Source organism: Megalobrama amblycephala, linkage group LG22 (assembly GCF_018812025.1).
Source record: "Megalobrama amblycephala isolate DHTTF-2021 linkage group LG22, ASM1881202v1, whole genome shotgun sequence".
In the NCBI taxonomy this organism is placed as follows: domain Eukaryota; kingdom Metazoa; phylum Chordata; class Actinopteri; order Cypriniformes; family Xenocyprididae; genus Megalobrama; species Megalobrama amblycephala.
Window position 1 is genome coordinate 30049305 of NC_063065.1, and position 13546 is coordinate 30062850.

The 13546-nt window shown below is 41.7% G+C and overlaps 1 protein-coding gene across 1 annotated transcript in view; it reads right to left on the reverse strand.

Moving 5' to 3' along the window:
- The window catches only part of adarb2 (adenosine deaminase RNA specific B2 (inactive)), a 234974-nt gene that overhangs the window by 71156 nt on the left and 150272 nt on the right, over positions 1-13546 (reverse strand). Inside the window, exons 2-3 of the mRNA XM_048174461.1 lie at positions 8458-8544; positions 6825-7750 (exon numbers count right to left, since the gene is read on the reverse strand). Of these exons, the coding sequence (XP_048030418.1) occupies positions 6825-7750; positions 8458-8544 (1013 nt within the window). The remainder of the gene's footprint in view (positions 1-6824; positions 7751-8457; positions 8545-13546) is intronic.

A 13546-nucleotide genomic window follows, 5' to 3' on the forward strand; every position in this document is an offset into this window, starting at 1 on the left:
GAGAGAAAGAGAGAAAGGGAGAGGGGGACAAAATAATCACCAAATGGCAGGCTGGTGGACAAGGTCACCTTCACGTGTATGAAAACAGTCTTAATTCACTCTGCTGGGGAAATTACCATGCTAGATTAGTCAAAGTCCATGCATACTTTGCATCCATATATCAAAAGAGCGGCATAATTCACTGGAGCAGAAAGCGAGACACCTAGATGTTGTCGTTTCTCAATGAGAAATCTCAAAGGCACGAGAAACGTACCAGACAAAATATAAAGTGACTTAACAATCATAGATTCTCGTCTGTTTAGATGCTATTGTTCTGCATATGATTATTTTTGGTAATGCAATAATACAGAAAGGTAATTGTAATCATGTTTATTTTTACTGTCTCAATTCCCATGCTAAAAATACCTGGGCATATGAAGTAAATTGAACCTGACCATCTCAGTTTGCTCATGTCATATTCTCTTGAATGCTTACTATTATTTTCCATGTAGCTCTTCTTTTCCCTCTATAATTCCACCCTGCTCGCTTCTCCATTCTGACTTCGCTCTTTAAAGCTACATCTCTCCTTGCTGATCCCATCCTTTAACACTCCCCTCAGCTGGCTCTGCCCTACACAGCACTTCCCTTACTGATGATAAAAACTCTTTCCGATCTCACCCTTAAACAGATCACTTCATTCTGACCCCACATTTTAACACCCCCTCATTCTCTGACCTTTAACACTCCCCTAGCTGGCTTTGCCCAATACTGAAAAACAGCATACTTATACTGGCATTCTTAAACTCTCTCTCTCTCTCTCTCTCTCATTCTAACATTCCCTCTCATTCTGACTCCGCCCTTTAGCACTCCCCAGCATTCTGACCCTGCTCTTAAACACGGCCTCTCATTCTGATCCCGCCCTTTGACACTCCCCTAGTTATGACCTCACTCTTTAAAGGTGCAGTATGTAATATTGACAGCTAGTGGTTGAAATTGGTACTGCAGTCCAAATTCAAAATAGTGGAGAGAATCGTTTTCCCCGCCCTCTCCTTCTCGGACTCGACGCTCAAGCGGGTTGCCAGATTGAGGACACGCAACAGGAATGAGTGCAATTGACAATGGAAGCGACTGTAATTTGATCAGCTAAATGTATCTGCATTTTAGGGGCAGTTTACATGACACCGACAATTAAAAACGGAAAACGTTTTATACATTTTGGCCGTTCATTTACACGACAATGGCGTTTTGGGGGCCTGAAAATGCAAACTTTTGAAAATGGGTTTCAAAGTTCAAGTTTTTATAAAGGACAATGTTATCATCTCTGTGTAAACAACAAAAATGCGGATCTGTGAAAACAGTGATGGCATGCACATGCGTATTTCGTGTTTAATCATGCGAAGTTTTCTGTAAAAGAATGTGTATGTGCGCAGTCACGTAGTCTTTCATTACAAAGTGACATCACCAACTACTGACCTGACATGCATAATACAGCGTTTTTAGTGATTTTTGCGGATCCGTGTGAACGGGGATCATTTTGACTGCGTTATCATCTATACAAAGAAAAAAACTTTTCAACTTTTTTACATCATTGTCATGTAAACGTACCCTCAGATGGATGCTGAGGCTTTTTAGGTTGGGTAGAATCTCTGATCTCTGACCCAGTTTGTTTTCTGGCTTCCATGTGTTTTCCGTCAATTGGCAACCAAGGGATGTTCAAATACTATTGGGTAAATTGAGCAGTGGGTGAGATCACACAAACCAAAACAAAAACAGACATTCTGACACATATCTGCAAACATATTATGGTATTTTTATGCTTTAGTACAGTCAAATTGCATACAGCACCTTTAACACTCTCTTTCATTCTGACCCTGCTCTTACATACTCCCCCTCATTCTGATCCTGCCCTGTGACATTCCCATAATTATAACCCCACTCTTTAACACACTCCCTACTTCTGTCTATGCCTTTTAACACTCCCTCAGCTGGTTTCGCCCTATACTGCATACTTATACTGGCATCCTTTAACATTCTAGGTAAGCGCCCTTTGACACTCCCCCAACTACGACCCCACTCTTAAACACTCCCCCTTCTGACTCGGCCCACAAACCCTCCCCCTCGTTCTGACCTCACCCATTAACATCCCTTTATTCTGATCCCGCTTTTAAATGCTCTTCTTCTGACCGTACTCTGTAACACTTTCCCTCCTTCTGACCACATTCTTAAACTCCGCCTTCCCCTTTCTGAACTCATTCTGTAATATTTCCTCTCCTTTCAAGACCGTGCCGTTTAACACTCCCCACTCTTTTCTGTTCCTCTATCACAGGGGTTTTCAAAGTGTGGGGTGCACCTCCCCAGGGGGGCACCAGAGCATGCCAGGAGAGGTGCGCAGAGAGGTATAGCAGAATATAGCAGAAACAATACTTTATACTCAAACCACCCAACTACTGCATGAGCATATGATACGCAAACTACATCTCTTGGTTGGATAAAGCAAACCAGCGTCGCGCTAGTAAAGTTTTGATGGATGATGATTGTAATCAAGGTAAAGACAATTACAGTGACATACAGGAGTCGTACATTAGGCACACGAGACGAGAGTCCAATATTATTGATGCACAAACAAACAGTGTGTGTGCGGCTCTGATTGCTATTGAAAATTAATAAATATTGGGGGGTGGGGAGGTGCCATTGTGACGTTGTGTCAAAAGGGAGGCCCATTGTTTTTAATTTGCTCTATCACACCCTCTCCCCTATCTTACTCCACCTGTTACGATCCCCCTCTTTTTCCTGACCCTGCCTTTTTACATCCCCCCCACTTTCTGACACCTCCCTTGAACACCCTTCTTCCTCTGTGAGATCCATCTCTAAAACCCTTCACTTTTAAATACCAGCTGCAGAATTCAAGCACATAACTGGAAGTCAAACCTCATGATTAGGCAGTGATTGATATTTAGCAGCATGCTGAGGTCATTTCTTCAGTCAAATACTCTGTGGTCCAAGGTTAACTCTACTAGTGACACGGTCAGGACACGGTCAGTGGCACCAGCGTCGCCCCTCTGCTCACACTCTTTCCTGTCCTAGCAGGGTCTGTGTGTTGACTTAGGCAACGCTGCAAGATTTTTGTGACTGCGCTGAGAGATTAAGTGGCCAATCAACCTAACCACGCACTGCAATCATTCTACCTTATAACGTGGGCAGACTCCTGATGCCAAATCAGTTTGTCCTGCATTAATACTTCTGAGAACAGAGGAATCTTGATGAAAACGTGAAGCTGGTGACATGCAAACAAAGTGTTCAGGTGAGAAGATACGTGCAGGGCACAGGTTTTGTACAATTTCCTATACGTCCTTTTAGCTGGGAATGAAGTTAGAAAAACATCGGGGGACTGTGATCCCATGATCGATGGGTATTTTTGGGGTGACTTAATATTTCTTGCTTCGTACCTGGTTCTCATATTACTGCTTCAATGTTATATTGACTTTCACAAAGCATGCAGGTAAATCCCTGCAGGGAGTGTGTGTGCATGTGTGTGAGTGTGTCATTATTTAGAGATGTGAAGAGGCATAGGGATGTGGGCAACAAGGCATGCAGCCTGGATGACGGTTCAATTTTTCATTTAAGAGGTGGTGGAGAAGGGTAGCCTGCAAGTTATTGTTCATATTTGCCTGGGGCATCACACTGTTACAGCCGGCCCTTCCTACAAAATATTCCATCTGTGCCAGAAATGCCAGCCGCCCACCAGAGTCTCCCTGTCCTTCTATTCCACTCCAAAGGTGACCCTTATCTCACTCTCTCACTCTGTCACTCTTCTTTCTTCCAAGCTTATTTGTTTCATTGCAGCCTTAAAGGCAGAACCCTTTTTAACCAATTATTCATCTCAAATTTGATTCTCAATTTTCCCCAAATACTCATTGCTGTAATGCCTCTGGATCAGGGTCAGAAATTAATCAGAGGGCTAGGCAAAAATGGCCAAAACAAGTAAAATGCAGAGTTATTTCTTCAGTTTATTTATTTGTTTGATACATTTTATTACATTACATTGTAGGTTTTCATTTAAGTGTTTGAAAGAAAAGGGTGTCTACAAGGGTTTCTCTTTAAGTATTTGACAAAACAGGCCATAAAGGGGACCTATTATGCCCCTTTACACAGTATGTAATACAAGTCTCTGGTTTCCCCAGAATGTAAAGTTTCAGCTCAAAATACCCCACAGATCATTTATTATAGCTTGTCAAATTTGCCCCTATTTGGGAGTGAGCAAAACACGCCGTTTTTGTGTGTGTCCCTTTAAATCCAAATGAGCTGCTGCTCCCACAACACTTTCCAGAAGAGGGCGGAGCTTTAACAGCTCAACAACAACAAAGCTGGAGAATCTCACACAGCCAAAATGAGGATTGTCAGTAACGGTGTTCAGCCTTACATTGTTCAAACCGGAGTCGACACTGATGGAGAGACTCAGGAAGAAGTTACAACTTTTAGAATGCAACTGGACGTTTCTGAATGGTTAGTGGATAAATGTATGTAGTTGCTGTGGAGTTGATTCAACTCATCCACTAGCATGAGCCGTCATGTTCATCTTTTGTGGAAATTCAGTGTTGAATTGACCCTTCGTTTGTGAAACAGTCTGGTGTAAAATTACATCACATTAGTAGTCTAAGCTGTTGTCTGGGTGAATCATAAGTAACACCGATACATTTCTGTCAAACACAACTTCTGTTTGTGCTAGCATAAAGTAATAGAGCATATGGAGGCTAAGGGAAAGCGCACAGAAAGTAGAGCTGCCTGAACTGAAGAAACACATTAAAATGCAGAAAAAGGCTTACCAAAACAAAATTTTACTGGGTTGTCCTTTTTCATGATTTGTGTGTTGGTAGATGCAGCAGGGACCCGATAATAGCACTTAAACAAGTCAGAAATTCTTTTTTTCTTTTTTTTTTTTTAATTATTATTTATTCTAATTTGTGAACTGTGATCCGAATTATATTCTAATTACTGTAATGCAGTTATTTTTAATATTTATAATTTTTTAATATGACATGTTCACATTTATTAAGATTCACTCTTAACTATATTATTATTATTATTATTATTATTAAGCAACATAATTATTTTTCTTATTTAAAATTAAATCTTGAAATAAATAAAAAAAGAAGAAGCTATAATCATTATAGAGAAGCTGCTGCTACTAGTTGCTGCAATGAATGTTGTTAAAGGAAGCCACAGTTGCCTCAGAAAGAAAGAGAAAAATATGGGGTCTTGAGAGCAGTGTGACAGCGGCAGAGCTGGCAGCGGTTGCTATCAGCAGGGCCCTGCGGCACAGGAAGACACCCTACAGGCAGTGGTTTGAGCGCCATCCAACCCTCAGATCTCCAGACTACTGAGAAATCATCATACAAGCTCAAACACACATGCACGAATGAATGTTCCACTGGCCAGATGATGTTGGATGATTTTGTGATGGAAAAGGAGGAAAATTTCTAATTTCATGTGCATGTTTCCATCATCATTTCTAAGAGACTCAATAGCAAACGCTGCAGTCTGACTTTCAAGAATTTCCACAAGGAAGCGCATTTCTGGAACTAAACTAGTGAGGCAAATCCTCTTATAAATCCTTTTAAAGAGCATAGCGAGCAGGAGAAAGGAGAAGTTTCTCTCCGGCAAACATGTGCAGGTTGTTTGGCTGCTGTAGTAGGAGAGGAAAGACAACATTCTCCCTGTCGGCTCAGTGCGGGAAGGGGGCTGAATACTAATACAGCGCAAGAAACACACACATGTACACACAAATGAGAGCTGATGCTGACATACACACATATATACATGCACATACTTGAGGAGAGAGAGAAAAAAAAAAAAAAAAAAAAAACGTATCAAAAAGTTACAAACACTACACAATAAACTGATTAGCCGCATGCATTTGTGAACGATTCTAAAAACTACAAGGTAAAATCCCTGTAATGCAGTGCCATGAGTTGCTTTTAGAAAATGGCAGGGATGACAAATGTTAATATTTTGTTCACAAGAATATTTGTATATTCACAATATATTCTTCTGGTGAGTAAAATAATTCATTAGCATATATACATAAATATATAAATTTAATTCAATTAAAACATTTTTTTGACTCAATCTGGACACACAAGGGATCAAAAATACATTTTATTGTTCTCTATGGGAAACACTATTTCCCTAGTCTGATTGCTATTTACATATTTTGACTAAATAACAGAAGAATGGGTCTGAGGATTGTTTGTCGATTTGCTCTGTGCTTTTTTCAATCTCCTTTGGGCAACAGATTGAATTAATGTTTATAGACACTGCCATGTCATACATGAGGAAACTAGAGATTGTGCAAAATAACAATACTTTTGCAATTTAGCTCTATAAACACATGGAAAGTAAAAAAGAAAAGAAAAAAGAAAACTCATTTGTTGGCGCATCGGCTTTCTCTCTGGAGTCAGAGGTTCCCGAATGATAATTTGCCTCATTTACATCCTTTTTCCGTCTGAATAGATCTGTGAATAGATTCTGTTTACCTCTGGCCCTTTTGCTTTCCTAAGTACACACATGTGTGTGTGTTTACACTAGATATGCCATCCTGTCCTGCCCAAAGTAAATGTTAAAGCCTGTGTGCTAACATAAAACGCTTCCACCTTTTGCTCTGCGATATAGCCTAACCTCTCCCCCATAATCCATCTGCACTGCCCCATGCCTCCCCAAACATTATCTCCTCCCTCTTAATTAAGTCTTGGCTGGCTGTTCTGTATCCCAGCATTCCTGCTGCTTCGGTTATTAAGGCCCGCCGTATGGAACGGGTGGCCTGCCAGCAGCTGGACTGGCACACTCACCTGGGGCAAATGAGGGCATTTGATCCTACTAGGCCGGTGTCCCGCTCTCGCCTCAGGAGCCAGCCTGAAGTTGAAGAGCGCCTGCAGGGCGCACAGAGCCGCCTGCCTCTTCGCCTGCTTCTTACTGCGACCCGAGCCCTCGAATATCCTGCCGTCCACTCGAACGGCCATGACGAAGCTGCGGTGTGCCCGTTTGCCCTGGGCACGCTCTGACAGGCAGGCGTAACGCAGGCCGGGCCGCAGGTCATTGAGCAGGACGACGGGGCTGGGTTGGGGCATGGGAACCGGAGGTGGGGGAAGGCAGGGATCTCCTTGCCTGGCCTGTACAACCATCAAGTCCAACGTGTGGCGCAAACGGAGCGCGCTAGACAGCAACTCGCTCTCGGCGGAGCGGCAGCCGTCAGCCTCGAAGCCTTTGAACAGCGTGTCAGGGAAATCGGCCTGGTCCGAGGTGAAGTCGGCGGCAGGGTTGCTCAGGCCGCCCATGGCCAAATGAGCTTGAGAGGCGTTGGGAAACTGGATGAATGACTTCAGGGCCATTTCGGCAGCCTTCATCTTAGCCTTCTTCTTCGTAGGGCCGGTGCCCTCGAACGTAAGTCCGTTGACTTCTACGGCAATGGAAAAGACTGGCGCGTGCACCGGTCCTGTCTGAGAGACCATCCGGTACTGTAGACCTGGTCTTAGCTCGTTCAATTGCACCAGGGCATTCTTTGGTGCATCAGACCATGCCAGTTTCTTGCAGTACAGACGCAATTTGCGCAAGTGTCCGTTATTGTCCTCTTCCAAAGGCCGCTTTCGCTTGAGGCCGGATGCCCCGTCCCTGGGCGAATCGGATAGGAAGAGTGTTTGGCAGTCTGACGGAACAATGGCACAATCCTCCAGGTTTCCCGTGTTACGGTTCTCCTTGACCTCAGCACTGCTGGTGCCTAGGTTGGAAGCAGAAATTGCGTATTATCAAGGAGGTAATTTAGTAAAAACACAATGACTGCTACTACATTCTGCTTTGTGCCATAATCTCACATGACCCGATGAAAAGTCTGGCATTTCATATACAAGTAAAAACTTCCATTACCATCCCCAAAGCAGCTGTTCCTAACTGTTCCATACAAGAAAGCCTGCCTTACGTAACTGTTGTAAAAATCCGAGGACAAATCCTCTAAAATGGGGCATTATCTGGCAAATCGCTCTGTAATCTCCCACAAAATTGGCTTGGAGTCCTTACTTAAAGTGGGTACAAATCATCTCACCATATACAATGCAAAGGAGACACTGTTTTGTAATGCAGGAGAGCAGACGGTTATGAGATTTCAGTGTGTGAAAGTCTGATCACACATTAAAGCCTCTATTTCACACCCCAACTGTGTTGTGATGGAACCAAATGAAATTCATCTGTGAAAATAAACTTCAACACATGGATGCAAGCCTAAATTGTGAATAAAAGGACTGAAACGTTTTTCAGTACTGACTGTCTTCAACTCTTCTAGTACCACTTTAAGTGTATATATATATATATATATATATATATATATATATATATATATATATATATATATATATATATATATATGAATGGTTATATGTAAATTGTGCAAATTAAAATGTAGTTAAAATAAATGGCTTAAGCCATACTGACTCAATGTGTCCTCATCTTCTGTGCCATTGGCCGCCGGGCTGATGTACTTGAAGGGGGCGATCAGTGCAGACAACATGTTCATTTTCTCTGAAAGGTAAAAGACAAAAAGAAAGTTCATGTAAATCCAGCACATACTAGTTTTAACATACATGATTCATACATACATGGTTCTTCCTTACCAAGATAAAGAGAGGGTTGAAATGGATGGAAATGGAGTGATTCTAAGATTCTAAGGCCTAAGTCAATGTAAACCCTAAGTACATACAACATGATTTCACAGTTGCAGTGTGTTTGCGTCCTTGTATAGAACATGCTTCTGGTCTAAGTGGCAGTGGAAACCAGTATCTGGTTGAGGTGATGATAAACCAAACTGTGCTGACAGCTGTGTTTCCCTCTATATCCACGTGTGTGTGTGTGTGTGTGCGTGTGTGTGTTGTTGTTGTTAACACTGCAGGTTCCTATTAGGGATTCTGCTGGGCTCAACCCAGACTGTGGGGAATTGACAAAGCTGCCCGGACTTATAATTACATCCCACCTTTCCCAGCATCCCCTAATGATCAATAAATTTAATGGGCTGACAAAAGTATAAAAAAAAAAGAAAAAAAGAAAGAGGGACATGCAACCATTTTTCTAGTTCTGACTGCTACAGAGAGAGGATAATAACAAAAGCAAATTCTGATTAAACTATTTTGCATCTTGACCAAGTTATGATGCCTTAAAGGTCCCGTTTTTCGTGGTTTTTTGAAGCTTTGATTGTGTTTATAGTGTGCAATATAACATGTGTTCATGTTTCGCGTGTAAAAAAACAGAGTATTTTTCACATAATTTACTTATCTGTATACCGCTGTTTCCACTGTCATAAAAACGGGCTGATGACTTCCTTGTTCTATGAAGTCCCTCCTTCAGAAATACGTAACGAGTTCTGATTGTGCCAGCGGTTCCTGTGTTGTGATTCGACAGCTCTGAGCGCACCGTGCCCGGAAAAGTCACGCCTCTTACCATAACGTGGAGATGCATGCGCTCAGTGTTACTGTAAACGTCTTTAATTTTACCCTATCAATTTGAGCCGGAATCAGACCCGGTGATTGGACTGCGGGATGAAAATAACAGCGTTTCGACAACATGGCCACAAACACACTCTACAAACGCAACTCTTGTGTATTCCTGTGGGCGGAGGTTAGTCAAAAAACTGTTTTAGTGACGTCATTAAAGAAGGAAGTAGAGGGATGTAGTCCAAACTGGCCGTTCGATGTAGGCGACTTCTGTTAAATAAAATATCTCGCTTGGCATTGAACTTTGAGCTTTAAAATTTTACAGATTTTATTTATACTCTAACAACAACATTACACACTAACTAAAGTTTGAAACATGGGATCACGAAGAACGGGACCTTTAAAGTCCAATTAGAATGTCTCTTCAAGAAACAAAGCTATAGAACACAAGTGAATTTTGACCATGTTGAACATAATATGCCTAAACTCTGGTAAATTAATTGAAAATAGGAATATAATTTATTCATTAAAATGAATCTAAATGCAATGTTATGCAAGACTAACAAGTCTTACTGTTAATATTAAAATATGCATCCAAAAAGATAAAACTACGGTACGGCTTGCTTGGAAGCACAACCGAGGCGGTACTATTTAAGAGCGCCGTACCGAGCCATACCATGCAGTGGAAAAGCACCAAAGCGAGCCGTACCAAGCTCTACCATGCAGTTGAAAAGAGCTTACTTGGGGGGTGAGTCATTTTGATTGAGAGAAGTACAGAGATCCTGTATGGGACCCCAGTCATATCTAGGCATCTGATAAAAACAAGGGAGTGAGCTCTTTTGACCAAGGGTAGTGTAGTACAGCCCTAGCCAAGCACCAGAATATTATAGAAACTTGGGGGTGGGTCATTTTGATTGAGAGAAGTACATAGATCCTGTAAGGGACCCCAGTCATATCTAGGCATCTGATAAAAACAAGGGAGTGAGCTCTTTTGACCAAGGGTAGTGTAGTACAGCCCTAGCCAAGCACCAGCATATTATAGAAACTTGGGGGTGGGTCATTTTGATTGAGAGAAGTACATAGATCCTGTAAGGGACCCCAGTCATATCTAGGCATCTGATAAAAACAAGGGAGTGAGCTCTTTTGACCAAGGGTAGTGTAGTACAGCCCTAGCCAAGCACCAGAATATTATAGAAACTTGGGGGTGGGTCATTTTGATTGAGAGAAGTACAGAGATCCTGTAAGGGACCCCAGTCATATCTAGGCATCTGATAAAAACAAGGGAGTGAGCTCTTTTGACCAAGGGTAGTGTAGTACAGACCTAGCCAAGCACCAGAATATTATAGAAACTGGGGGTGGGTCATTTTGATTGAGGGTACGGTACAGAAATCTTGCATGGGGCCTGAGAGGCCCCTAGAGGCTTCAGTCATATCTATGCACCTCATTATTGCAAAGACATGGGGATGGGCTCTTTTGACTCTGGAGATTGTGCAGAGGCAACTGGGGGCCCCTGTCCTATCTAGGCACCAGAATATTATAGAAACTTGGGGGTAAGTCATATGGATATAAATGCAGTGTACAGAAATCCTACATGGGGCCCGTGTCATGTCTAGGCACCTCATTTTTGTAGAAACATTGAGTGAGCTCTTGAATCAAGGGAGTGTATAGAGGCATCTGGGGGCCCCAGACCTATCTAGGCACCAGAATATTATAGAAACATGGGAGTGGGTCATTTTGAATGAGGGTAGTGTTCAGAGATTCTGTATGGGACTCCAAAATGCCCCTAGAGGCCTCAGCCATATCTAGGAACCTGATTATCATAGAAACAAGGAGATGGGCTCTTTTGACTCAAAACAGTGTAAAGAGGCATCTGGGGCCCCCAGACCTATCTAGGCATCAGATTATTATAGAAATGTGGGGGTGAGTCATTTTGACATGAGGGCAGTATTCACAGATGCATGGGCCCCCAAAGGCTCCTAGAGGCCTCAGTCATTTCTAGGCATATGATTATCATTGCAAGTTGGCAGTGGCATTTGGGGGCCCCAGTCATACCTAAACATCAATCTGAGAAACATGAAAATGAAAAAACATTCTTCATAAATTCAAAAAATCTACTTTGTCATCATCTTGTGGCCAGGGTTTCAATCACCCACTTAAGGGGATCTGTTCTCAAGGGTCGGAAAGGGTTTGCTGTCTATTCCACATCATTGCAGAGAGTCAAAGACGACTTCCACCACTTACCGTAAGTGGAATGAAGTGAAATCACTTAAATGAAAGACGGTGCAGTTTTGTCATAGCAGCAAAGTACAATAAAATAAGACAAAAAAGGTCAGTATGGTAACTTCATAAAGGTTCGGTTTACCAAACGTCGCCATGTTAGACACTAAGGCACGTGTCAGACACTACTGCCCCCAATGACTGGCAATAACACAATCTAAAACAGTCTCACCTATCAGCCAGCCATACGAAATCTCTCTTGCTTGACTGAAACGTGACCAAGCCCTGGCAGCAGGGAATTTTGACATCTCGTAATGTGTTGAGTGTGATAAGGAGCAGAAATCCAATTATTTTGCTTTCCCAAGCAGTGGTCAAGAGAATCTCTCTCCCTCCCATCAGAAGTGTGGGGGATTTATAGGTCACATATAGCACAACCAAAGTGCTGAATGTCAGCACATAGCAGGGAAGATACGGTAGCTGCATTGTACGCTTCCTGCGTGTCATTTCCTGAATGATGGCTGAGGAGAAGAGGGCATGAATAAGTGATGGGAGGTGCTATCACTGTCATCAACCAATCACAAAAGTGCTGAGACAGACACTCATACTCAGAGCGATGATGTGGAGGTCTCTCCAAGTTCAGTGGTATGTAACAAGCTCAGAGCTTTGCCATCACTAAAGAGCCATTGAAGGTTACATGGTTGATACAACACTAAAGATCATAGGAAGCCTACATGAAATGGAATGTGAAGGTTGTTCATCCCACAAATGAGAACGAGAGTACGGTGTTTAGGTAACAGCTCAGTATTCTACTAAATTTGGACAGAATACACAACTAATTAAAATGTATGTTACAGCATCTGGGTCTGTATAAGAACAAATAAGAATGGTCACGATGAAGACGGAAAAATCTTTTAAAAATGTAGTTTATACTCTTTGTATTTACGCTGATATCATATGGTTTTGAAAACAGCTATGTAAAAAAAATAAATAAAAATAATAATTGGTAACACTTTAGCACATATAAACTATTAACTATGACTTTTCCCTCAAACTCCTAATTTACTGCTTATTAATAGTTAGTAAGGTACAGTAGTTACGTTTAGGTATTGGGTAGGATTAAGAATGTAGAATATGGTCATGCAGAATAAAGCATTAATATGTGCTTAATAAGTACTATTGGGGTGTCCCCTGAATGTGTCTGTGAAGTTTCAGCTAAAATACCACATAGATTTTTTTTTTTTTTTTTTTTTAACTGCCTATTTTGAGCCATAATTATATATGCACCAATTCCTTGCAGGCCCCTTTAATCTCGTGCTCCCCTCCCCCGGAGCTGCGCTTGCCTTAACCAACATAAACAAAGTTCACACAGCTAATAAACCCTCAAAATGGATCTTTACAAAGTGTTTGTCATGCAGCATGTCTAATCGCGTAAGTATAGTATTTATTTGGATGTTTACATTTGATTCTGAATGAGTTTGATGGTGCTCCGTGGCTAAAGCTAACATTACACACTTTGGAGAGATTTATAAAGAATGAAGTTGTGTTTATGAATTATACAGACTGCAAGTGTTTAAAAAATGAAAATAACGACAGTCTTGTCTCTGTGAATACAGTAATAAACGATGGTAACTTTAACCACATTTAACAGTACTTTAGCAACATGCTAACAAAACATTTATATATATATCACTATCATGATATCATGGATCATGTCAGTTATTATTGCTCCATCTGCCATTTTTTGCTATTGTTCTTGCTTGCTTACCTAGTCTGATGATTCAGCTGTGCACATCCAGACGTTAATACTGGCTGCCCTTGTCTAATGCCTTGAACATGGGCTAGCATATGCAAATATTGGGTCATACATATTAATGATCCCG